The 27,206-nt window shown below is 39.6% G+C and overlaps 1 protein-coding gene across 5 annotated transcripts in view; it reads left to right on the top strand.

Moving 5' to 3' along the window:
* The window catches only part of vps8 (VPS8 subunit of CORVET complex), a 183,437-nt gene that overhangs the window by 16,213 nt on the left and 140,018 nt on the right, over positions 1 to 27,206 (top strand). For 3 of the 5 annotated variants that reach the window (XR_010804780.1, XM_066688392.1, XM_066688390.1), the window contains exons 13-24: positions 217 to 297; positions 2,190 to 2,360; positions 4,906 to 4,980; positions 6,158 to 6,193; positions 8,331 to 8,421; positions 11,815 to 11,861; positions 11,952 to 12,041; positions 13,619 to 13,665; positions 21,590 to 21,812; positions 23,038 to 23,127; positions 26,334 to 26,385; positions 26,924 to 26,962. Coding sequence is in view for 4 of the 5 variants with exons in the window: in XM_066688392.1 (XP_066544489.1) it covers positions 217 to 297; positions 2,190 to 2,360; positions 4,906 to 4,980; positions 6,158 to 6,193; positions 8,331 to 8,421; positions 11,815 to 11,861; positions 11,952 to 12,041; positions 13,619 to 13,665; positions 21,590 to 21,812; positions 23,038 to 23,127; positions 26,334 to 26,385; positions 26,924 to 26,962 (1,042 nt within the window). In the remaining variant the exon portion in view is untranslated. The remainder of the gene's footprint in view (positions 1 to 216; positions 298 to 2,189; positions 2,361 to 4,905; positions 4,981 to 6,157; positions 6,194 to 8,330; positions 8,422 to 11,814; positions 11,862 to 11,951; positions 12,042 to 13,618; positions 13,666 to 21,589; positions 21,813 to 23,037; positions 23,128 to 26,333; positions 26,386 to 26,923; positions 26,963 to 27,206) is intronic. The other 2 variants (XM_066688393.1, XM_066688391.1) reach the window with 2 other exon arrangements.

The raw sequence follows: 27,206 nt of genomic DNA, 5'->3' as shown, positions 1-27,206 counted from the left end.
TCTGTGAAATGTTGGTCACGAATGGGAATCTCTCTGGTATTGTACTGGCCTCACAGTGACCTGCTGCATGTCTGTTGGCAGAATAGGTGTTCTGTACATCATTCCAAAGTGATAGAAGATAAATCTGTGTCATTTTGCTCATTTGAATTGTTCTTAATGATGCAGCACTCCCTCTTTGTCAATGCCTTACTTATGAGTTTCGTTTGTTTGTGTCAGGTGAAGAAGGATGACTCTGGGGCTATCCATGTCATGAAACAGAAACAGCTGCACCTGAACTATGACCTCATCAGTGTCACGGTGAGTCCGATCAAATCGGCACTGTCTGTAGACTACATTGACTGTGTGCTTTAGCCTTGACAGAAGGGCGTTCTCTTTTCTCTTGTAACCGGCACTTACCCCCTATTCACACTGGGTTTTGTTAGTTTGCTTTGAAACAATGTCTGTGTGCTGGCTGTTCACACTTGCCTTGTGTACAAGCGTGCTGCGTTTGTGCCTATATGGGTGCGTTACATTGTGCAGAATGCCATCATTCTGTGCAGATCTGACCAGCAGAGCAATTCAGTTTCAGAATCTATGACCACAGTCTGAAAAGTGAAAAAATCCAACCATCCATTTAAACACACTGTATGCAGTTAATGAATGCAACAATACTTGTGAATATTATAATCAGTGCTGCGCTTCCGAATGGTGATTGTTTTGCCTATATAAAAATATACAACAGTAGTCCCACATCCCATAAATATCTGTCTAGGAGTATTTTACAGTTACTGCCATACCTTTAAAAATATAGTGCTGCTTTACATAATACATTAAACATAATGGGGTGTATTCATCAAGGTTTTTTTTTTTAAATATAGGAATTTGTTATTTCTGACACTTTTCTCACTCAAACGAAAGTACAGATAAGCCTCAAATTGAATGAATGAATGACTCGCTCCCACGCGGTATCTTGAGATCAAATTGTACGCTCTATCTATGCATGTTAACTTTACTAGTATTTTATTCCATTTAGAAAGAAATTACAGAAATGCCTTGGTGTAACACCCTTGATGTATATTCCCCAATATGCAATTGTGTTAAGATTACTGATGTTACCATTAACAAATGAACAGATACATATAAATGCGCATGCTATCTTAATTCGCTGGTACTGCTGTACAGTCAAAACTACATGTTTTGTTTCATTTGCCAACCGTACTGAATACGAAACAAACCTCTAGTGTGAACGAGCCCTTACTGTGGATGGTCCAAGCACAGCTGGAGTGGGACAATCTCTATTAGTTTCTAGCAACCCCTTCCAAATTCAAAATGCTTTATATTTCTTTTATATGGCTTTGGGCCCTTGAAGTGAGTTTCATGAGGTCTCATTTAGGCGAATGCCATTGGTTTATGCTGAATTCTAGGAGACTTCAGAGAGATAGGAAACTGAGCTGAGGTACTTTTATTTCAGATCGGTATTAATGCGTGGCACCAGTTTCCACAATTTAATGACATTTATTGGGTGCTCTTCATTTTATTAACCTGGTAGGCATTTTATACCTTCCAGAGGTACTGTGAGGGCCTTCCCTAGTGCAGGACAATTACAATGTTCGAAACCATGCCCAGCTGTGATCAGTGTCAAACCAAGGTTTTCATTGATTACCTTTAGCAGTCCACACTATATATATTTTGACAGATATAGAAAGTAATCAACACAATGCAATTGTTTTCTGTTTTGGTACCAAGTGTATTTCACTTCAGGTCTTGTCACATGATAGGAAACAAGAGAGATGAGTTGTGCACATGCCTGAAGTTACCTTTCTAGATACTTATTTATACCACACCAAAGTAGAACATGCATTGTAAAAAGATACATGCAAAAATATATAGGCCAGACATTTTCCTTATATTCTGTCATTAATTTCTTGAAATATCAGTTTTGAATCCTGAATACTAACCTTTGACCCCAACTTGTTTCCTCCTCGTTAATTTTGAGTGAATTGTATAGAGGAGTAGGGGTGATTGTTGTTACCCGGTCCCTGAGCGATACCCTTTTCCGCATACCAACAGTATTGTTAAAAGTCTGATAATCTGGGAAGAAAATGTGCATGTGTGTGTGAAACGGAGGGGAGGGAATCGTTAAGATCGATGCACAAAGACACCTGTGGTAACTGTGTGTACGGTCTTTATCCCCTTCCTCTCCTTGGCAGTGGATTAACTCTCGCACGCTGGTGCTGATGGACAGTGCTGAGAAGCTGCACGTGTTTGACCGGCCCAGCCAGGAGGAGCTGGAGACCCTGGACATTGCGGAGGTACAGCTCGTCTACAACAGCAGTCACTTCAAGTCACTGGCCACTGGGGGCAACGTCAGCCAGGCACTGGTAAGAGGCTCTGTGCTGAAGACCCACATGCCGGCTTAGAGCTGCGAGTGGGCCGTAACAAGGGACTTGACCGTGAAGCTTAAATTATAAGAACCTAAGATTGTTCTTAACTCTTTACACTCTAGCCTATTTTCCCTGTTTATTTATTTGTGTGAAGCTCCTTGATAGTTTGTGCTATGTGCATTTTTCATATATCAATAGAAATTTTACGATCATGATATAAATGGTTACTCGGCTGACCCATTAAAAAATACTAAAACAGGAACATATGCGAATTAGCCCTGTACTCTGACAAATGGCCAATTCATACGTTAGTAAGATGTTGTTTGAAAGCTCCAGCTCTCTAGTTTCAAACAAGCCATTAATCTGTAGATTTTGTAGTTTTGATAAAATTACAATATATTTCTCATAACATCGATGATCTGAAATTAATGGGATGGAGTTTAAAAGTGTTAATTAAATACCTTTTGTTTTCAGTTAAAGGCGGCTGTTCTTAGTTTTCACCTGTGACCTATGGTCCTTCTGTCGTTATCGTTCTACTGCTTTCCTAGTTCTCTTGTTCAAGCTACCAGTGCTTCTGGTGCTGAAATGGAAATCCAGCTCAAATGAGCAAACCGCTCCTGCCGTCTGAGAAGCACTACTTGCAGTTGTTGATATTTCCTCTGCGTCAAGACTTTGGCACAAAGAAGATTTAAATGACGGCGACGTGGAGAAAGTCATAATTTAGTGCAGTGACAGGTCCACTGATGGCTAACAAAGGGTAATAGATTCAGTGCTGTTGCACAGAAAGCAGAATTATGGGGAATATCTAGGTTAAATATTTATAGTTTCGCCTGCTTTGGTTTTTCACTCTTGACGGCCATCTTATCGTTTTTTTTTTTTTTTTAAATCTGGGAGGATGTTCCCTCTGAGGGAAATTCATTGCCAGTGGCTATACAGTTTTATAAAATAGATGGAGGTTGGGGGAAGAGAAAAATAAAAGAAGGACCTGCCTGTGCAGAGTTCTGGGGCCACTTAAAACCTCCTGACTAACCAGCTTAATGATTCTCCGCTGTCAACTGTGCTCAGTCTTCCATCACTCAGCCCTCTGCGAGTTCAGACTCATCACAAGTAGAAAGCCTTTGTTTACATTTGAGTTGCATTTTATTCCCCAAAGATGGAGTTAGCTGCTAGGAAGTAATTTTCCAGCTCTTTCTTCAACCCAAAGGCATGTTCTTCAATTACAGGAATGAGCCGCTCCATGCTGACTTTTTCATCTGCTGTGAAAGTGTAAGTGAATTCAGTCTGCCTGTGTGCTATCCGGCGCTGGATCAAATTCTCAAATTGGAACAAACAGGCAAGAAAAACAGACTGGCGAGCGGAAATATTTTCACCTGCATTGGAGAGAATGAAAACGGTTTACTTTTGTAATTAGGTGCTGTAATTAAATGTTTGGGAAGGCTGATGATTAGCACATGATTTTTCATTGGAACCACTGCTTCCTGCAATTGGGTTTGTTTAGGAGAACCAAACTTGAAATTAACACATTATTTTACAAAATGTCTCATCCCAACATTTATCGGTTAGTTCTTTAAACAGTTTTGGTATACTACAGATTTCCTATACAGGTTAAAAATAACATGCTATTCACAAGAGATCTGTGATTCACAGCAAAGCATGATGAAATTACATTACATTCCACTGGCAACAAACCACCGCCACCAGTCACGGAAGAATGCTGGTATTTAATGCCTTTGGACTTGGCAGGGGTTTCTTCAGGCAGAGACCCAATCCATGCTTTTATTCTACAGTGAAAAAGTAAGTTGCCCTTTGGCAGCATTAATGCCATTCGGTACACAGGAAAAGGTCAACATCACACCATACCAACACCTCAACCCCCCACCCTGGAGACAGATAAAACATTACAAGGAGTGAAAAAGCTGACCTTTGAGATAACCAATTTAAGAACAGATTGAGACTGATTGACTATTACTTAGTGTCTCGTGTCGCTCTGTCCTCCTCAAATTGGATGAGAGCGGAGCTCCTTGGGCTCTCTGACTCACCGAAGCCAGTTTTTTCAGCTTGAATCTCATCACGGTAGAGTCAAGGACTGGAACGTGATCTATCAATGGCACAGTCGGTTGGGCATGCTACATTTTGGTTCTCAAATCTGTGATAGCCTCAAATATTAACGTTCAGACTCTCTGGGCGGGGAATCAATTTGAAGGTTTACTGAATGTGATTTCAGATGGTTTTGTTGGACTTTCATACAGTTTTTTTCCATGCTCATCTTCCCCAGACTTGTTCTGTTCATTCTAATCTACCACAATACATTTAAAGTCCTGTGTGCATTCACCTTTGCAAGTATGGGATTGAAAGCCTATGCAAATAGATTGAGATATGTCCTATGGATGAATGTGTGGTCAAAGCTGGCCCATTGTGATGATGTCTGTGCCGGTCAGACGTGATGTACAGTAGCATCTTTACAGTTTCAGTCAGGATGCGAACGGCCTCCGTCAAGCCTGTCATTTGAGTTGCAGTAGGAATGATACCTTTTCTCTTGCAGGCATTAGTTGGGGAGAAAGCATGCTACCAGTCTGTTTGCAGCTATGGCGGTCAGATTGTCTACTTGGGAACGAAGGTAAATAGTCACCACAATTTTTGAAAAGAATTTCATTAAAGAAATGTGGTATATCGAAATTGTCCTAATATTCCTAAATCATGACCTTTAGCCGATGGGAATATGCAGTAGGTTTGCTTTCACCTGATTGGGTGGGATCACACCTGTACACCCCACCCATAAAGATGTCCCTCCATGCAGTTTGTCTGCATGGCACATTCCTGCTTGTCACCCCCCCTTTCCAGTGAGGTGGAACATTCTAAGCCTGGTCTGTAGAAGCTGCACTCAGAGTAGCAGGGCAGTATTTGAGCTTATAGGAAGTGAAGTGCCTTTAATATGGAGACTTGGATTTTGCTGTACAAATACAAAGGGTTTAGCTAATCTCTTTGAAGGAATAAGCAGTGTGCCAGAGACACTCAATTAACTAAGCCCCCACAGCACTCGGCTAGATTGAAAATGTAGCATTTAAGCTGGCACTCAGTCGATGTAGCAAAGCCGAAAATGGCCTTGGAGTTTGAACTCGGGCTGATTTATAGTTCTGTTTCAGAAAAGACAATGAGATTATGTAAACTGATTTAAGTTTTAAATGCACAGAAAAAAACAGATCTGATTTAAGCGAGTTGGCACTCTGTAAAAGATGTACTATACACAGACTCAGAGAAAATCTCCTTTCTATATTTGCATATTGGGGATGTGCTGACTTAGGTAAATGCATTTACCTTGTTCATCTACCTGAGCTTTGCACCAGCTGACATCATACACTGGATAGGCACTCTGTTGCATTAAGAGGGAGCAGCTTGTCATGTTGCAAGAAGCTTTGCCGGTATTAAGAATTTTCTCTTGTTCATTTCCACATGTCATTCTGCAACAGATTTCCATTTGTCGGGCCTCATAGCTAGAGATTTACACTATACTGAAATGCTCAAAACTAATCAGAAACTGGGTTCCTATCTCAGAATTCTAAAACCTATATTTTAGAATTATTCTTCAAAAGTGAGATTAGGCTTAATCTTTGATGTGGGAGTAATTACAAGGAAAAGTTAATGTTCTAATATGATAACTGTATGTCATATTTGCTACTTTTATACTTTGCTTTAAAGGGGGAACCACATGTCTAACACATAGTAAACATGAATACAGTTTGTGTAAACAGCTTCCAAATTACTGCTGCTTACTGTTCCTCTCTTCTCTCTGACAGTCCGTTCATATCATGACTCTGAGAAGCTGGCGACAGGTAAGATAAGAAGTAATGTTCTGAATAAAAAATGTCTGTGGCTTGTTAGATGAGGAATGCAGTCTTTGTTCCAGCTGAATGTTTAATTCATAATCCTTTGCAGTGTTTTTTTGTTTTGTTTTTAATTTCATTCTCAATTCTAATCGTACTCTTACAGTTTTCGGTCAAATTATCTACCTATCCACGAATTTAACCCACTTGTAAGTCATTATGTGTTATGTGCTTTATATTACCATATGTACTGGCACAGTGGACAAATACCAAAAGACAGCTGTTCACAATACTTTCAAAAATACACAGGCCAACTTTTGGTCACTCTTAATCACTGTTGCAGTGATTTGTGAAAGATGACAGAGGGAATAACATGCCACAGCTAGGTTTTCAAAGGAATACTCACCTGGACTTGCAGCAGGGCCATTGGTCGTGTTCAGCACTGTTCTTTTTAAACCGGTACTTTTAAGAAAAAGTGTGCTGTCCTCTTGGCAGGTATCCGGAGCCTTACCATAAATCTCTGATGTGCCCTGGTGCCATTCAGAAAATAAACCCAACATAAACAACCTCTATGTGGTATATTTATATTTGTAATTCAGTCTATTATGACATTATGTATGTCTCTCTCAGGAGACAGTGGGCCATATTTGTAAAGCTTTACTGTAAGTTGACACTTGTATTTCCTTATGGAGCAAATAAAAGCAAATCCAGAATGTGGGCACATTGTCAATGTGCTCATCTAAGATTTGACAAAAATGTTTTTTTTTTTTATTATTTTGTACCATTGGATGTTTGTTTTCCATCTTTTGTTGAAGGACTGATAAACTGTACATGATGTTAAATATTTATGAATCTGGCTCAGTGCTGAGCTTGTGAATGGGTGCTTTTTATGCAAGGAATGTTTATTTTTTTATTTGTATTATTATTGGATGAACTTGCAGCATGATTTTCTAAAACCTCATTTGAGTCACTTAATAACCTCTTTTCAGTGTTTGTATAAAATATATTTATCCTGTAGCCAATTTCTGCACCTACAAATATAAATGAAGTGATACCATTACATAACTCAGGCTTACAAATCACATTCACAAATCACATATTATCTACATTGAAAGTCTTTCAGTATTATTTTTTTTTATTTTTTTATGTTGGGCTTTGAAACATTCCATGGAGGTCTTTGGCTCTTCTGAATATGAATAGGGAGAACATTGATTTTTGTATGCATTTTAGCTTTAAGGATGCTTTTTAAGGAAACAAAAATGTAAGCTCTGTAAAGAATACAAGTATTTTCCACAGCAATAATAACAGGTGTGTAATGAATATAAAAAGTATGACCGCTATTTTAAAACTTGTATTATGTGGTAGAAATCAAACCAGTCAAATTCTACCTCTCTTTGTATGTGATTTTGAAGCACAGCTGGAATGTAAATGCCTGCTGTGCATTTTTTTCCCCTTGTGTTAGAATTAATTGTTATCTTGTTCACAAGTTCTTCACTGTATCCTCTGTAACAATAATTTTTATCTTCATTTCATAAGAAATTGTCTCACATTTTCAGTCTCCATATTAATAAAAGCCAGCTATACTTTTAACTGAGTTTCTCCTGGGGGATCCATTGACTGAACAGTGGCTCGGGGGCAGGTTATATAATGACCCCTACCATCTATGTAGCTGACAAGTAATACTTTAGTGTCAGAAGATGCTTTTCAGATTAAAAGTTTATACACGCAAGCTTTTCAGATTATATTGAAAGGTGACAAATTAAAGGAAACACCTGAATAAATGAGTGGAGGAACATAACGAAAGCAGATGCCTCCAAAGAGTTGTACTGCATGATACAATTAAGCATGTAATATCCTGTCATGCTCTATGGCATGTATAAAATTGCTGAGCAGGCCCAGTTGACCTCAATTTTGGATTTTGAATATCTTTTGGAAGAATGGTGTTCATCCCTCTAGTAGAGTCCAAAGACTCTAGAATCTGTGCCAAGAGCATTGAAGCTGTTCTGGTGGGTCGTGGTGCCCAACACCTTACTGAGACACTTCATGCTGGTTTTTCCTTTAACTTATCACCTGTCTGTATATAGCCTATATATGGGAAAGAGGTCTCCATTGTGGTTGCTTGAACCTGTGATGTGCTGGTTTGCAGAGAGTGGATTATTTGCTGAAGCAGGAGAGGTTTGTGGAAGCTCTGGCCCTGGCCTGGTCATTCCACGAGGGCACAGCCAAAGCTGTAGTGGGTGAGTATTATGCCGACTGTCCCGAGAGTCTGTGGGGGCAAAACATCTTGGCTGTGTAGTAACCGGTTATGGAAACCTGTCAGGTGTTTTCAGGATAAACATCTGATTTGAAGTAATGCTGACCGGTGTGACCTCTTTAGTATCCTGTCTAGAGTAACAAGAGCATAAATACCACACTGATGCAACTGATCCTGAGATCTTAAATAGAAATGTAGGCTTGTTTGTTTATTAACTGATTCAGTCACTCAGCCTATAGTGGCACACATAATTATATGTGCCTGACACAACATGCATTTTTATTACACTTTGGCAGGCGTTAATTTGTAGACATTTTGTTTGGTCTAAAATTGCCAAATATGCGTAGTAGGGAGTTCATCCCAGAACAGTGAGTCACCAAATTAATTTTTACTCTTGGACTGTTTTTTTTTTTTTTTGGTGTGTGTGCTTAAAACTAGACCTGTATTGCTTTCATATGCATATGCCTGTTTCTGTCAACTCCTAGAATCTAAGGCTTGTCTAGCTTGCGATTAGAAATATCGGGGGCTTTCAGATGCACAAATGAGATGTGTGTTTTTCAGGCTGGCCTTGTCTGCATCATGGATGTCAAAGATCTTGTGGTTCACTTCTTCAGAGTATGGGAGTTAAGCCCAGTGTCATAGCTTCTTCTTTTCTATGGTTGGTAGTAAAGCCTGTCTTGTCTCTGTTTCTACCGACTTCAAACTCCTGCATCTCTAAACCTCACTGGTACCAACCACGGTCTGATTGAATGCCATGGTTTTATACCTGTATTATGGTCGGTACATGAATTGCTGTTCTTCTCTGTGTTGGTGGTTGCTTCTGAGAAACTCCCTTGCCTCCTCTGGCAGTGTTGGTCGCTGTTTGCTGTGATTTGCTGTGTCCCTCACTCTCACGCCTAGCATCACCCCTTTACCCTGTTTGCATCTCGTATCCTCTGCGGTGAAGACTAGTAGCCAGACCTCGCCCCAAGTGTGTTTCTGACCTCAATTCTACCTTATGTCCCTAGCTGATGTTTATTGAACTCCTGAGGCATAGCTTAGTCATTCTTTAGTAACAGGAAGTGATCTGAGTTCTGCTAAGGACAGTTATGTAAATTGTAGAGGTGGAAGAGTTTTGTTTGTACATATAAAGTATGCCTCTGTACAGAATGGGGTGTACAAGAATTTGTTTAGATATAAGTTGCGTAAAGGTAGTTAAATACATTTTTGTCCTAGTTAAATTGTTTGTAGCCTGTTTGTTGATTTTAGTGTTCATTAATTTCAGACAATACAAATAAATGTTATCGTTCGCTTATTATTATTTCCTTTATTTTTGATGATGTGTTCCTAATGTAGGAAACAAGCACCAACATGCACAAACCGTTTTTTGCCTGTTGGTGCAAATTTGACAAGAGTCATGTTAGAGCAGGGACTATTTTAAATAGCATCTGTGGTGTGCCATCCTTGGCCTTCTCTCAGAGTGTGTTGATTGACTGGAGGCTCCAAGGTACTGGTCTTGAGTTGCTAAGTGCTCTGCTACATTGATTCCCAGATCATCAGGCTGTCCTTACTGTACTGTGTAGTATCGGTTGTAGGTTTCGACTTCCTGTCACTGGAATAGTGGTGAACAGTTCCAAGGTGTAGTAAAAGCCTCCCTATCCAGTCCTGTCTTTTGCTTGAATTTTAACCTTTACTTTCTTAACCAGGCTTTTAAGATGTGACAAATCAGGCTTATAATAAACCTACACCGAACCGAGCACTTAGTCTCACCCGTAACAAGTCTGCTTGGTCTCTATAGAGCCCCGTCTGACTGATTGAACCGTTAATTGATTCGGGGATCTAGGGATGCAAAGTGCTGTGGATGTCACCTGTGACAAGCTGCCGGTGCATGCTGTAATTATCTGAGAAAGTCTTTCTTAGGGAGGTAAATGTAATGAAAATGCTGGCGGGTTTCAAGGCAAGATGAATGGCCTTGGTTATGTTTTTCCTCCTTTTGTTGATGAAAGACTTGAGACTTACCACAAGGAAACTGAAATCTCCCTTTGAATTATATGTGTGTTGCCACAGTGTTATTTCCTAGAGACTATCATCAGATATCCTTCAGTCATTAGTAAATTAGGAATGACCACCTTATAGCTGGAAGTCACAGTGCCTATCCTCATGTCTTTTAATCTTAAAGTTGCCTTCAGAGGTTCTTCATTTAACTATTATGCTAGTAATGTTGCTGTGGCGGTGCCTGGTATCTTTCCCCACTGTTTGTAGTGTATTTCAGTCTGGTCCGGGATCCCTGTTTTGAATTTGAAACGATTTTGCTACTGCAACTTTTTAACTTTTTGACTTACCCACAATTTGCAGCTGCTGCTACAAGAAATGTGGGCACAGCTCTGTCTTGTGCCTTTCAGACCATGCCTATCTTAATCCACATGGGCGTATTGAAGGATTTACACTGATCTGTCCGGAGATTTCTCTGTCACAAATGCACATTCTCTCCTCAATCTGTCCAGAAAAGCCCGCTTGAGTGGGGCTGGAAATGTCATGTTAATTATCAAGTCATCCCTTAGCGCCTCACAGAGCACTTTTGTTTGCAAAGCACAGAGACGCTTGTACAGCTCACATTCAAAATGTATTTTCTGGTGAGGGAAAAGGTACCCTGCACCCTCGCTTTGCTGGTGTACCACATATTTCATGCTCGGGTGTAAAAGGTAATGAATTAAGTGGCATTTGGGTATTATGCCCTCGGGTACATGAACTTGGCTGTGTTTTTAGGTTCATGTGCTACCCCATGTTTTTGTCATAGACGCACACCTTTATACTAGAAGATGAGTGCAGGCTATTTGAGACATACACATAATGTACTGTACTGAGTCTCATTTAGTGGATGGCAGAAGGGTGGGGTGGGCAGGGTCATTAGCTTTGAAGTATATGCACAGTATTTACTGTCTGTTGGGCACATTGCCTGCAACTCAGTCGAGTTCTTTCTATTTGTTGAGATCTCCTTTTAAAATGCACAGATTATTAAGCATTTTTATCAAGGGTGTTGTAGTCTGTATCCATAAAATATTGACACCCTTTGACGTTTGGAACTTCAGTAACGTAGGATTTAAGATCAAGGGGCTTGTTTCAGCTTTCTCCACAATCGTATTTTCCTCTTTTCATTAAAATCTAGACATTCGCAAGCAACATGGTTTGGCAATACTGAAACACCACAGGCTTGATTTATGAAGCATTCCTGACCAACATGTCATTTCACAATGTTAAAGCTGAGAAAATCAAACTAATCAGTGTGTTTGTGTGTGTTGGTAGTACATTTCCTTTTATTTAACCATTATTAACACATCAGTCCTAAATGTATTATGATGTGTTTGTATTATTTTTCTTTCTCATTTATGTGGTCTAGGGTTCTTTGGAGAACCAAGCAAAAGAAAGGGCATTGTAGCTGACAAGGTGAGTTCAACTGTAAACCAAAAACAACAGCCTTCACCATTACTGTATGGAGGTACATATCTTAATTTATTATCCGTTTGCTTGCGGTAGATGGTTGAGATCCTGTGTCAGTATGCAGATCGATCGCTGAAGAAGTGTCCAGAGCAGGGGAAGATCCAGGTCATGGAGCAGCATTTTCAAGTACGTCAGTATCCATTTACAGTATTTCATGGTGCTAAGAGAATTACGAGTCCTGTAAGATAATTTTTTTCTAATTGATTGCTTTTTATGTGCTAGCAAGCATTTCTTTAAGCACCATTAGTTTTTTTTAGGTACTAGTGATGGACACTGAGGCTCAGTGACTCTCAGGTACTGACAGCAGTGACACTCGGCTGGATTGTAGCTTCTGAGATACATTTTCTTTTCCATTTTACTTATTTCAGTGATTAACAGATTAAATTGATTGACTTGTGTGACATCATAGCTTTATCCCTTCCATATAAATTTTAATCCTTTTTGCAATTTTTCCTCTTTGCCCACAACACTAGAGAGATTTTGTAATAATTTTTAAAGCCCAATGGTAGCTCTACTAAAATCGGTCCCAGGTCATATTATTATTATTACAGAATGTCCCGCTAAAACAGCTGGAATTATTGAATAGGGAACAAAAGTGACTTGCCTTTAACTACTCTATCCTACCTATGAGTGTGAATTCAACATCAGAAGTGTCATTTAAGCCAAGACATCTTTCTATAACAGTTTTTAGTAGTAATTGGCAAAATAAAAAAGGGAGAAAAACAAACAAAAGTCTATAGGGAAGAGAGAATTCTTTCACCTGTGGTAGAGTTCACCAGTAAAACAAGAGCAGTGCTGACAGCTGGAAGGCAGTGTTCAGAGCTGTCCTTCTGGGTTAAGATAAACCTGTGGTGGCCGCGACCACTTCCCCCCCTCCCCCTGCAGGTACATCGCTGTCACACAGGAGATTTCTGAGACGATGTGTCAGTGTGTCGGAGAAACGCGTAAAACCGTTAAACCTGTCATAGCCGTCAGTGTTACGCTGTTAAATCTCAGTGTGTTTATATGCCAATCGCACGCTGCTGTAAAGTCCAAAAGGCCAAACCAAAGTTTTTAAGAGTTCAAACACCTCAGCTGTATCTAGGTCACAGAGTGTTTAGAATGCAGTTTTTTTATACTACAAACACCTTGTATGACACAAGAATCAACATTTATAACATAATAAACTGCAACTGAAAGTGTGTATTTATATTAAAGTGAATTGCAAATATAAATTAAATTATACACACTGTGATGTGTGTGTTGGATTTGTCAGACAGTTAGAGGTTTCCAAATGCAACCAGTTTTTTTTACATCAGATAGAGTGGCTATAGGAATTATTCATCTCCTTTGGGGGATGAAAAATCTGAGAATCTGAGAAAATAATAGAAAAAAAACATCCCATTTAAATGCATCACAATTTCAGGTTGTAATGCAACAAAATGTGAAAGTCCAAGAGGGGTGAATACTTTCTATAGCCACTGTAAAAAGTCCCACAACACAGCCTTGTGAAGTTGTCAATATTTAGACTTCCACAATAAATTTAATTCTGGAGAAAAGAGACCTTCTGGATCTGCAAGATTGTAACGCTTTAGAACTGACTAAACATTAAATTGAATGCTGTATTTCCATGAAAGCCTTCAAGGTTGATGTTTTTCCCCTGTTATGCCCTGTCATGGTGCAGTGCGCATTGCTGATGTTTGTTTTCACTCTTCTTTCTATAGGACATGGTTCCTGTCATGGTGGATTACTGTCTCTTACTCCAGCGAACGTAAGTAGAAACAACAACCTTAGAATCCCAGCACCCCTCCCACACAAACACGCACACACACACCCCTCTCTGATTAATCAGAATGTTAATCAGCCTTTGATCTGTCTTCCCCAATAAAAACGACAGTAGGGGGCAATTACCATCCCTAGTCGGATAATTTCCCTCATTTATGCTTTGCTGGAGTTAATTTCCTCTTAATTTTGAAGCTTTGCGTTTTTAATATTTGATGATGGAAAAGCATGCAGCTTGGAGAATAACAGAAGCTAACTTTCAAAGCTTTAGAGAGTTTTAAACCTTCTATTTTGTTTGTTGTGTCCTTATTTGCCTTGTTTGTTGTGCTTAACCTTCATTAGCTCAGAGAATGAGACAACACTGGAGTCAGTGTTTCTTCAGTGCAATGCCATGTCTGCTTGTTTAGAAGGCTGTGCCATCTTTGTCCTCCTTAGCTTGTGGATTGGGCTTCATTCAAAAAGTAAAACTTTGCTTAGAAAGTGAGTAGAAAAATACTATTAACAATATGCAGTTTAAGGTACTGTACTAATCTTGGATTGACTTCTTCCCAAGCTTTCTGCAAGATGGCACATATGGGAAGCAGTTTAATGCTACACTGCACCTCACACCCATTGACACAACATTGAGCGATTCTTCCCAATGGTAGTCTTTGCTGTAATAAATTGGATGACCAGTATTAATAAGCTGAAGCAAGAACAAAAATGCTAAGAACAGGGACATTGAGATGATGTATAGACTTCTCCTTTAAGCAAAATGACTAAATACAGAGCTCTACTATACTAACATGAGCTGCCTTGAGATAATGAGATAATGTGAATGCAACATGATGCCAAACCCAAAACGCAGAGGTCACAAATTTGCTGTTACCTGGCAGTTTTCCCTTGATTGTGTATGGGGCCTACAGCAGACAATCTCCTATTTATGCAGTGTGTGTGGAACTGTGCCGTTGAATCGCGAGAACAAACCTCATGTTTAAGGGTGTTAATTGTCATGGGTCAGTACTCCCCTATTCCAACCATGTTTAAGTACAATACCCAGCGCCCGTTCCTTGTTGAAAAGTCATTTGTCTGAAGAACTTGGCCCAGGGCTAGGTCTCATTTACAATGGAAACAAGTACATAAAAAAAAATATATATATATATCACACACAAGTAGGGTGCAGGCAGGATCTTTGCATTACGATCCACCGCTGCAGTCATTAGCCGATAATTGGTCTGATGTCCCCGGTCTGAGGCGCCCCGTCCGCAACAAATCACTTAGCACTCCTGCCGGTACCACATGTGAGTGCTGTTGAAAACCGTGAAAGCTGTGTAGAGGCTGTTAGGATGGACCAGCATGGTGCCAGATAATGAGCTGACTCGAGGGGAGGGAGGCTCGTGTCAAATGCTAACAACCTGTCAAGTGCTCTGTCTGCTCCTCTCCACGGGAGAGCCATCCACTCGCACAGTCCTACTGTGCCCTTTAGGGTGAGCGCTCTGCGTTTCAGCTTCCTCCAAAACCCATGTAGAGTTGGCCACTTTCTCTCTCCAGACAGTTGATTGCAGAGGTGCTGGGGAATTTAGTGGGCGGAGGATTGTTTTATTGAAGGAAAAGTGGAGGTACGCAGTGGCGCTGTGCAAGGTGTTGCCGCTAAGTGAAATCGACAGTACAGTACAGAAGCTTTCCTATTCACGGGCTTTTTTAATATAATAACAATGAGGGATTGAATTACAGGGGTCTTTTTTTCTGCTGCAATATGCGTTTGAAGTCATGTTATTTTGTGGCCCTCCTCTTGTTGAAACACGGGACTTTTTACAGGAAGTAGTAGTGATATGTCATTGTTGACCTGTAATAAAGTAGATGAAACACACTGTGTGGCGGTCTGAATTATCATGTTTGTCATCTGCCATGGGCATGTAGCGTTGCTTGCGGACACAATTTCATCTCCCTGCTTTCCTTGTTTCAGCTTTGACGCCCTTCTCCTTCATCAGCACGGATGGACACTTTCTTTCATGGGGAAACGTTATGTTAAGGCATCATCCAGTCTGTGACACATTGCCTGTCTGGCTTGATCTTTTCCATTTTGCTGGAGCTCAAGTGTAAATGTTGACATACCTTTGAAGTCTCACATCTTATAATGGTGAGAGAATGTTGTAATGCTATGTCCTCTACTGAAGTGAAATTAATGTATTCAGGGTTTCTGTATCCTGCAATCTTACCAATTTCCTTTTTTGATTCCCGCCCCCACCCCATATAGTTATTTTACTTATTTCATCTTATTCACATGAATGTTCCTTTCCTTAAGATGCAATGCCAGTGGCAATCGCAGTCTCTCTCTACCCCGTGATGGCAGAAATCAATCCATTCTTTACTGCTCTGCTTTATCTCTTTTGAAATATTGACTTTGATCTTAACTCCAGCAGGTAAAGGTGCAGTTAATCCACCGCTGTACAATATTGAAAGTGTCAGGAAAGTGTAAATGTAAAATAAAACGTTTGTCTACTTTAATCTCCGCAGAAGACCCTGAGCCCTTTTATTACTGCTGCGTAGCTCTGAAAGGTCACTTGTAATTGTAAAGAATCTTGTTTCTCATAGAATTTTATCTGTCTTAGCTTGTTTATTATATTATTGTTTTTATTTGGGGATGTTTATTTTATTACGGCAATGGTACTTTGTGGTTTTCTATATATTTCCTTCTGGTTAACGTTTGTGTCAGTCCTGAAAGAATTTGAACACAAAGGTCTGTTGAACAGGTTTTCTTGGAGGAAAAAAAAATAGAAAGTGTAGCCACAAGAAACTGTCTATTTACTTAATAGTATTTAGTTAGTTTAACTTGCATGCTATTTCTTCTCTAATAGTAATTATTATTATTATTTTAAAAAAATTATTCTGGTCTTTCTAGTTTTTGGAAACGCTTTTTTAATAAAACACAAGCTATTTTCTATGTCTTTATGGAAATTTTAGATTTGTTTTAAAAAACACTTTTGGAGCTTAAAGGCTTCTGAAAGAGATGTGTAAAACATAACTTATGCCCAGATTGCACTCCAGTTTTGTAAGTTGTGTGCAGACAGGGTTCTCAGGGTTTTCTTTACTGTTATCTTAAGTGTAGCAGCTGTCTTTACCATCACACATTTGATGCTGAGGTGATGCACAATGTGAGAAACATGAAAGCAAGTCATTGGTGACTTACTTGATTTGAAAACCAAAGAAGTTTCAAGTACTTTTAGAAACAAATTAGTTTTTCATAAGGTCCAGAGGCCTAATTTTTTAGAAAAGCCCTGACCTCAGGAAATTGATGGTCTTTCTGAATGGCAACTTTGTCTCTATCTTTTTTTATGGCAATTATCCCTGTGTTTTGAAAGGTCCACTTTCTGCTGGTCTGAAGCATGACACTGCAGCTGTGTGTCGGGCTGATAGCTGTGTAGCAACTCCTGAAAGGTGATTGGATCTGGCTGTGTGAAATGAACTGTCTAGGGAAGTAGACAACCAGCTTTATTTAAAACACAGCCTGATAAAAGTGTCTAATGGAGACGCTTGTCAGCATGAAAACAGTTTTTTTTTTATATATTTAGTCCTATATAAAGGAAGGGTCTGATGGGGACTTTTCACAGAATGCCTGTGTATCGTGCGAAAATCTAGCAGTGTCCATGGAAACCATATATTGTGCCGAAACATGTTTTGCTTTATCCTTTTCAGCTGTAGAAAAAAAAAAAAAAACATTGGTAAGATTAAAAGGGAAAGAAAAGGGAGGGTGAAACAAATCAACAATACTTTTGATTAATATTTTCTCTTGGCTTAAAGAAAGTGAACGACTGTTACCTTCAGTGTGGTGAAACCAAATCCGAATCTGGAGAGTGGAATCCTCGACTTAATCTGTCAGCCATCATGAAATAATCGATATAGCATAAATTAAGTTTAAAAAGTGGCTTACTTGGGCAGTATAATTTACATGAATGTTTTAGCATCAGTTTACAAGTGTGGCTATAAGTTTAACATCACCGCTTCACTTTATCTCTTATCGCAACCCTGGTTTGAGAGTCGTTGTCATTTGTTTTTGGTTTCTTTCTTTTGAAAACAATTTCACTGCATTTCTCTCAATAATTGCTCTCCATGGAAAAATAGTTTCCAGATATAAGTCTATACTGTAAAGGTTAATGCACTTCTCCTAACTGATACCTTTTTACAATCCTTTCATCTCTCCTACAAAAAGCCACTCTATACTGAATTGATGGAACTCTTGACTTGAGTATCAGAAGAGCTGCAAAATAAGAGGGCTTACAGTCAGGGTTACTGAAGGTAATGTGCTGATTTTTATGGAGTTGGGATGTTTTTCAGCTTGCTTTTTTCTTCTCCATCTCCTACAACTGGGGACTTAATAAAGCTCACTTATATGTATCTGTTGTGATGAAAATCATATCCTAGTACAAGCTGGTAATACTTTAGTCTGTTACAGTTATCCAGTACAATACCTCTCCACAGCAGCTAAGCAAAGTGAAGTGAGATTTTTCTGTGTCATCAACACACGGCAGAAGCAATATATGTTTTCAAGCACTGGTTAGCAAGTTACATACCTATTCAAATAGGATAGTGTTAAGTGTTGCTAATGAGATTGATGATCAAGAACATTTCATACGGAGCTTAACAAGACAAAACAACAGGTTGTGACATTGGCAGACTAGCCTCCTGTGATCTTTGCCATGTTTCATTTACCCCTTTCTTTTGCTCAGGACTGTACTGACGACAAACTTCTGGAAATGCAGTACATGGCAGTGTCTTGTGCTTTCCGCAGTTTTAAAGATCACGGAAGGCGTATTTAGAGGCAAAAATGCTTTTGTATTGGCTTGCTTTGGGAACGGGGCCGTGTATTTATTTGTTGGCCTTAGCTGACCTCCTCAGATTACAGCGGCCCCTTAGACTTCATTACAATGCGAGCTGTGGCACACGATTACCACTTCCCAATCTCTGACGCCTGACTCACACTTGACACCTTTTACCGTGTAGGCCATTTTCATGTTCCTGTCTGCCCCTTGCTATTTATATGCTAAGCAGGGGAAGGTTTGTGCCGCATATAAAACAATTGCCATGCCTGCGGCTTAACTGCTTGTATTTTCCTTGCGTACCTCAGAAACTTGTGCAAGCCTGGCTAGTGTCTAGGTTTGAGATCTCCATGGAAAAATCTCGTTTCATCCTCTTTCGGTAGAGGTAAGACCCCACTCCTGAGAGCTTAAACTAGTGATATACAGGAGGAGAATTCAGGATTATTTGTGGGTTGTAGGTGTAGACTCTTAATGTTTAAATTGTAATTTATAGCAAATGTAATGCTTTAAGTCTCACCAGAAACAAATAGTTACACAAGCTAATAACATCACAGTGTGCAGTGGTTTTCCTCCACTTATTGCATCTGTCCACCTTCGATACACTTGATGTTCAGGAAGTTGTCTTTCTGGCCATTCAAAACCTAGATTGTGCCACTTTGAGAGAGACCCACTTCTATGCAGATCTGGGGCTGTGCAGATGCAAATTGTTCATTTCCCCTCATTGCGGCTGGCAATAATGGAAAAAGACAACACACACAACCCGGTCGCACCGATGGAGTTACTCATGACAAAGCATCTTTCAGCTTATCCACTGGATTAATTAAGTGAACGGCAGCAAGCCCTTAACAGTGGGCCGATTAAACGCGTTTTCATCTCTCAGGGGCAGCGCTGACATCATGAGTAGGCTTTTTTTTTGCTTGTAGGGTGTTGAGAGCAGTTCAGGCTTAAACTTCACCTTTTTAGCTTTAGTCGTGCGTTAAATGAATATGGAAAAGTATAATCCTGAACTGGACTGAAAATCCTAGTGTTAACACGGTTAATTCTGAGGTAACACAATGCATTTCTTCACACTCGACATGTGATTGTGGACCTGTTTCTGCAGAGATAAAGTAGCAAAATTGGTTGTACTTTTTGTAGCCCCATATTTTTTACTCAGCCTTTGTGTCTTTTTTGTGCTGCGTAGTACTTTAGCCTTGAAAATATCTAAACAAATTAAACCTTACATTTAATATAAAAATCCACTATATATTCTTTAAGCTACAGATATATTTCCATTCCTTTTTTCTGTTCTAGGTCTGTTATCATCTTTAAAAAAGGACAAAGAAAAACATTTAGACTAAACTGGAAACTAGGTTATGATATTATTTTCAACCAATCTTCCCTTGAAGGGGCAGTTTGTCAGTTCTTAATTTGCAGATCCCCAGTTATTTGTGTTCTTAATGTCTCTTACTTGATTTCTATTCAGATTATTCCCTACTGCATCAAACTACTGCAACATGTCAGAGCTGGTGAAGAGTTTTAAAGCTGGTGCCCAGGGACAGGAGATTAAAGTTAATGACTTTAAAGTAGGATCTGTCATTTCCTGTGTGTATGACACTAATTTCTTGAACTGGTTTCAACTGGTTGGGTTAACGTTAGTAGAATTTGCCAATTTACCTCATCAGACTTTTGCACTGACGTGAAATGTCATCCTTGTATCTATAGGCAGGAAAGGATATGACAGTGACTTGTACTGCTTTGCTGCATGAAACTATTCTTCTACCAGGAAATTCAATATTAGTAAAATTACTTTGAAGAAAATGATCTTTACATTTCTGAGAGGGGTGAACATTTCTGCTGCTGGAAAGTTAAGAAAAGGGTTGTTTAAACAAATGTTATTTTGATTTTGAGTGTAGTAAATCCTGAAATGTTCAGTGTTAAGGGCCTTGCTTGAATGTCACCCCCTTTTAGGCCACCATCATGAATTTGAATGTAATACCTTAATCCACCAATTAATTGTCAAAGTGATTACTGACAGTGATAGACAATCTGTGTCTTGTCTGCTTCAAATCTAAAAAATTGATGGATGGATGTTTTCCTGAACCATTTGTTAATTCAAAGTATAATTTGACGTTCATTAAGAAGAGTATATCAAATCTCATATGATCACAGGGTTCGGTTTTTGTCATGGGATCACATGCATTAGGTAATGGTGTTAGAGAAACAACTTGCAAAATTAACTCCACCAGATCCTCAGTTTTAGTCCTGAATAGTGACCACTAAGTCCGGTTATCATCGGCACGGTTGAGCAGAAAGACAAAGGCAGGGTTCTAATGCACAATCAGCAGAGCTGGGTTAATGTCTTGTTCAATCACACTTCAAGCCAGTAGTCTTGATGAACCAGAACTGATGTACCCATTGATGTGAATATGAAAATATCATAGCAAATGTAAGTGTTTAAGGCAAGAATAAAGCACTGAAGCTTGTTTCATTCAATAGTTCTCCTCGATCTAATATTAATTGTTTGCTGCCAAAGGTGAATGCTGTTGACTATTCCCTTTACTGGTTACTCTATTTCTAGTATACTTGTGTACACTGTATTTAGTCACCTGAGCTATCATGCCAATGTTTCCTTCTGCGAAATTAACCTTCCCAACAAAAGAAAACGAACAAACAGAAAGAATGTTTATACATTTTCAGGGACAATATTTCTGTATCTCAGTATTTATTCTTTGAGGCAGTGTGTATCTCAGCCTCCGGGAGCTTTGTATACATTCCTGGTCTTTGTGAGATTTCTTCTCAGAAGCTTTTGTTCCAGTGGTTGTGTTTTGTAGAAGTCTGATACAAACTGAAGCTTTCTTTTGTAGGACGTTGTAACGTTGAGTGCCTGTGCTTTCTTTGAGCCTGTAGTTCATTTTGAATGGCAGTTGTATGAAGATAGCGCTCTGTCTAAGAGAATAATGCTGTCTTTTATGAATGTGCTTTGTATTAGTACCTTTTATGCTTATAACTTGCATAACATCATAATCAAAAACTGCTTTGAAAATGTTGCATCCATGTGCGACTGAGCTTTGTGTTCCAGTGTGAGTGTGGATGAAGTTGTCCTCTCCTGAATGTGCTATGCAATCTCCCCATTAGGGACCTGCTGTTCAACCAAATCTACAACAAGCTGGTGGAGAACTCAGTGGCGCGGGGGGTGTTCCTGGAATGTCTGGAGCCCTACATCCTGAGCGACCGGCTGAGTGGCCTGACTGCCCTCGTCATGAAGGACCTGCTGGCCCACTTCCAGGAAAACGGCATGATGGACAGTGTTGAGAACTGTCTTGTCCACATGGACATCACCAGCCTAGACATCCAGCAGGTCAGTCTGGCCATCTGATTCTGCTGCCCCCCCACCACAAACGTCCATCTTTTTATTAAAATATGATTGTTGGACTGGGTGTATTATTTTGATGGTCATCCTCTCTCTCTCTTCTGTGCTCTCAAAACCTACAGTCCCTCTCGGTGATTTGCGAAGCTGTGTTGATTTAAGTCTGTACACAGTGGTGGGAATCAAGATGCTTCTAAAGGTTAAAGGATCCAAAAGCAATTTGCAGTAACAGTGCATAGTCATTCAGAACCCATCAACAAATCTTACGTTAGATCTCTGTGAGATTGAGTTTGCCGTTAGACTCTTTACAAGGTGAGATGAGTGTCGGGTGGGTTAGTCTTGATGATTGAGCCTAAATGGAAGGTGTAAACAACACTGCATGAAAATGAGGCTGCAGGCTCTATATTAGTCTTTTTGTTTTTTGTTTCTTTCTCTCTCTCTACTTCTATTGACTCCTCACTCCCACCAATAGAAAGTCCTACATTAGCTTTGTTTTCACAGAATAGTTTGTCTCATAAATAAATAAATAAATAAATAAATAATGGAAATATATTGCTCTGTGTGCAGCCCTTTTGGCTGACCCAGTCAACACTAGTACACAGTACCTGCTTTGCCCGACCTTTGAAGCACCAGTCCATTAGAAGTGTGCAGGCAGGCAGGCAGTCCCCCGGGGGCCTGGCAGGTGTGCGTGGCAGTGATTGATTCAGTAATCAGAGCGACCCGTAGCCTGTGCCAGACCATTATATAACGCCACTGATGTGGGGAGGGGGAGGCCCAGCTGCCTGCCTGCCTGCCTGCCTGGCTGGCTGCTCAGGGCCAATCAGGCCTGCACATTGCACAGCTGTGGAAACATCAATTTTTCTTACGTGTTGTTGTCAAGATGTATAACACTTATTTGATCCAAGTTGAGGCCAGATTTACTTTGATGCTGCTGATGGTAGTGGTCAGCCTTTATAGGAAGTACTTTACAAAGCCATGACAGGAAGGCATGCTGGTATTAATGTCCAGCTGTTTGTGTCCACTTTGTGTGACTTGTAAGCCATTTAATCACACCTCAGCAAGCATCTCCACTTGCAGATGGAAACCGTACTGTAACTTGTACTGGAATCTGAATAGATCAGGCTTAAGCAGAGAAGGCCAACTGGTCATTTTTAACATGATTAAAAGTGGAGGGGATAATATTCACTGAACATGTTTCTTGGGGGGGATCTTCCAGGTGGTGAAGCTGTGTTGGGATAACCAGCTGTACGATGCCATGATCTACGTGTATAACAGCGGAATGAACGACTACATTAGCCCTATGGAGGTAGGAGCTTTGTCTTTTTATCATATATGTCATTGTATTTAAACATGCTGTCCATGTTTAGAGAGATGGAGCCCAGATCAGACCAGACTCCAGTTGTGAACTCGTGTGGCATGTCCCCATAAAAAGTGAATGGAAGTAGTTGGTGATGTGAGCCTTGAAAACTGCTGACTGGAGAGTAATGGGTTTTGAAAGGCACTGGAAAGTTGTGCCTTAGTCAATATCATGTACTGTATGCATCGGACAACACAATCATTAAAGACTCGTACAAACTGCTCGGGGGCTTTTGAACTCGCTCGCTTTTATCATGGTGACATAATGAGTCCCAGTTCATCTGAATGTATATGACGAATGATGTACTATGGGTGTACGCCATGTTTGTTCCACGGCAAAGATATCCCAGCCCCTACTGCTTTTCCAGAGGTGGTCTTTTTCCTTTTTTTCCTTTCTGCAAACATACAAGTGCAATATGGCTAATGGGAAGATGAAAAAAAGCATAGACTGTTTCTGTTTCTATTTGTGGTTCAGATTTGTTGATGTCTGGAGTGATGGCCCTGGAGTGATGTTGATGGCCAGGAGTGTAAACAGTCCTGGAGTGGAGTGAGAAAAAGGCACTTGTTGTCAGTCGCTCTATGATAAGAAATTCTTAAGAAAAAGAGAAAAATGCAGAAATCCCTGTGGAGAATGTTAGATGTCACAGGTGGCTTAATTTATCTGGCCATTGGTCTCCAACTCTCACAGGGCACTGAAAAAAAAACTAATGTGACAGCTAAGCATTGTAACTCAATTACAATGTGTGAGTGTCCAGCTTTCTAGATTCACAATATTCCGTTAACCTGGTCCCAAGTGTCCCAAAGAAACAAAGAAAGAATTCCATGTCCCTAGGAAAATGCAGCCAAGTCTTCAGCACTATAGGCTGTCAAGCATCTGGAGTGAAATGTGATGTTGGAGTGTTTGTTGATATTGGAACTGATAGATGTTGGACCGAGGCACAGCGATATGTTTATAGCGGTCAGCTCTCATGCTTTCACCGTACCACAGCAGTGGGGTAATGTACTTTTGGATCTTAATCAAATGTCTCAAATAGATAATGATGCGTTTCTGCCAAGGGGGTGGCTGTGGGAGGGTTCTTGTGTTTATGACATTGTCATATTTGCAAAACACCTGAAAACCCCAGCTTCAAATTCAAGAGTTCTCAGATGCAAGCAAGAAAGCTGGACTTAAAATGAATTTGAATAAAACCGATGTCATGTTCAACATCTTTGTTAAATCTAAGAAAATGTACGTAGATCAACTGATACTCAAAAGTTATGTCTACCTTGGACAACATTGACACAGATGGAGATGAGAGTGAAAATGGGAGTGCATTTGGAGGGAACAACACACTGATGAAAGGAAATCTACCCATTTGCCTTAAGAGAGAAGTATTTGATTAATGCATACCATTCTGTAAGTCGCCCTGGATAAGGGCATCTGCTTAGAAATAAATAATAAAACTACCAATGTTCACTTATGGCTGTGAAACCTGGTCACTTAATGCAAATATGTTACAGAGATGCAGATGACATAAAGAAGCATGAGAAGATGGATGAGAGAGAAAGACAAAATATGTGACATCACTGGAAGAGCAGAAACTTTGATATTATTGCCTCATAAAGATTTCAGAAATGTTATAGAGTTTGTGCAAGCCATTTCATGTGCTTTGTACTGAATATCCATACAGAGTTCAGTGATTACTGTCTGGGCTTAGTGGCTGCTGACCATATCCGACTATGTCCCTTCCACAGACAATTGTGAGGAAATTTCCTGAGCCAAGTGCTGTTCACCCGACCTTAGTCACTCAGCCGACTCCAATATTAACTCCCTGAATTGGATACGGCACTGGGATCACGGGGCACTAATTTACCTTCAGTGTCCTTTGCTCATATTAATGCTGCTTTGACCATTTCAAACGGAGGAATACAATTGCACCAGATCACCCAAATGAAAGTGTCAGAACTGAGTTTTTTTGTTTACTTGCTCATTTCAGCTGAAACATTACACTTCCCAGCATTCATTGAGAAGGCACTCTAACTTGACCTTTGCGTTTCTGCACTTAATGTATATCAAATTTATTTTGAGATTTAAAGCAAAATAATATCATATTATTCATGAATTCAGTGTAGATTCAAACTGTAATGATAGGCCTCTGGGATCATGGGGTATATTGTAATGTGTTCTGCAGATTTATGTCACACTTGATAAGTTATTGTCTTTGAATCCAAGAGGACATGCCGAGTGTACTGGAGCTCAGGTGAACCCTGCAGTGAATATGATTTGGTGGTAGTAACACACTTCTTCATGGATATAGGTACTCTGTGACTCAAGTGGAACCTTGGGCCAGATAAAGTAGAATGTTTGACCTCAGTGTCATTGTATTTACGTTATTTGTTTTAATTCATGTGGAAGTACAATGCTCTTAAAGGGGAACTAGCACCGTTTCTGAAATGAGTGTTGTATCTTTGTATTGCTAATAGTGGTGATTTTTCCAGTTCAATTATATAAGCAACTTTTAACACTTTAAAATTAAAAAGTTCCAAAATAAGGATGGATGTCAAATGCCAGCCTGTGGACTATTTCACGGAATTAAGGTGTGTAGTGGCTTGGAGCTGGGCACTATCTGCGTTTTGGTGCTTGCCTGCAAGCCTTATTCAGAATAAAAACAAAAACGTGTATCCATGGATTCGTATTCTTATTTTTATTTTTTTTTTAATCTCAGTTTCTAGGTAAACATGTTGCTTTGTGAAAGTCAGTATCTCAGTAGGAATAAGATTATATTTGAGTCAATTACATATAATTTAACTGTAATTTTAATTTGTCTCATGTCCGCATTATAATGAAAACAAATTATATAATTTGGGGGCAAATATATATATTTTTTGTATCTCTTTCAACAGCTGGGCCAGTAAAACACATACATATATATATACACACATTAATAAATACATGTCGAATAAATTAATCCATATAAATAATATATGCAGCTCTGGAAAAAATTGAGACCACTCCAAGTTCAGAAATCAATGTTAAGTGGTCTTTTTTCAGAGCTATATATATTATTGTTATGGATTAATTTTTTAATAATCTGAACAAATCATATTCAAAACATTGTATTTGCATTACTAATATGCCTTTTTCATATTATAAATTGTTTTTCTTGTTGCTTACAGAAACTGTTCCAGGTGATTGGTCCCCCATTGCAAGCTGGGAAATCCCTCTCAGGTAGGGCTGTAGTTATCTTCAGTAGTCAATGCCACACCTCCCCCTCAGTCTGTAAATTACACATTATGACCAAGAAAGACTTAAATCGAATACGAGTTCACAACATCTGTAAATGACTCCATTCACTTTTAAACGCCCTGTCCCGATTATGATTTATTCCACTTTGGAGAGTTTGGTGTTTGGTCTGGTTCTTCTCTGACTGAAGAGGGACTGTCCATGAAGTGCCATGGGTACACCTAATAAAATCCAAGAAGGACAACCAAATATGTTTTTCAATATGCTTGGATTTGACAATGATTTTGTATCTTTTATGTTTTTATTTGTATTTGTTTTTCCATCAAAGAGTTCCATCACCTTATCTCAACTTTATGGGTCATCTCATTTGGAGGGCCTTAGCCCTAGAAATATTGATTTAAAACTTGATCCTATTGTATGTAAATTACTGAGAATATGAAAAAGCATTAAACAAATTATATATTGTTGGTCCTTACACATCTTCTAAATCCTGTTCGATCTGGTACAAACTTTTTCCTGACAGGAAACCAGCTGTTTGTCTCCCCAGGCTGGTCATCGAGAGGTATTCGTGCTTTTAATGACATTTTTGATTAATTCTGCTCTCTGTGTGTTTCACGACCTCACGGAGGCCCGTCTCCTTCCTCAGTTCTCGTAGATCATGAATCTAAAGCTTAGGGAAGCTATGTGTGCTCACTGTGTACCACGGTATCTAGTTCTTCCATCTCATCCATCTGCAGATTGAATTGATTCTTTTGCTCCCTGCTCAGTGGGTAGAGTCAAAATTTGCTTCCAAATCTGGGATGCTC

Source organism: Amia ocellicauda, chromosome 16 (assembly GCF_036373705.1).
Source record: "Amia ocellicauda isolate fAmiCal2 chromosome 16, fAmiCal2.hap1, whole genome shotgun sequence".
Lineage (NCBI taxonomy): Eukaryota > Metazoa > Chordata > Actinopteri > Amiiformes > Amiidae > Amia > Amia ocellicauda.
Note: the sequence above shows the minus strand (reverse complement) of the source record. Positions and strands in the feature narration are given on the sequence as shown.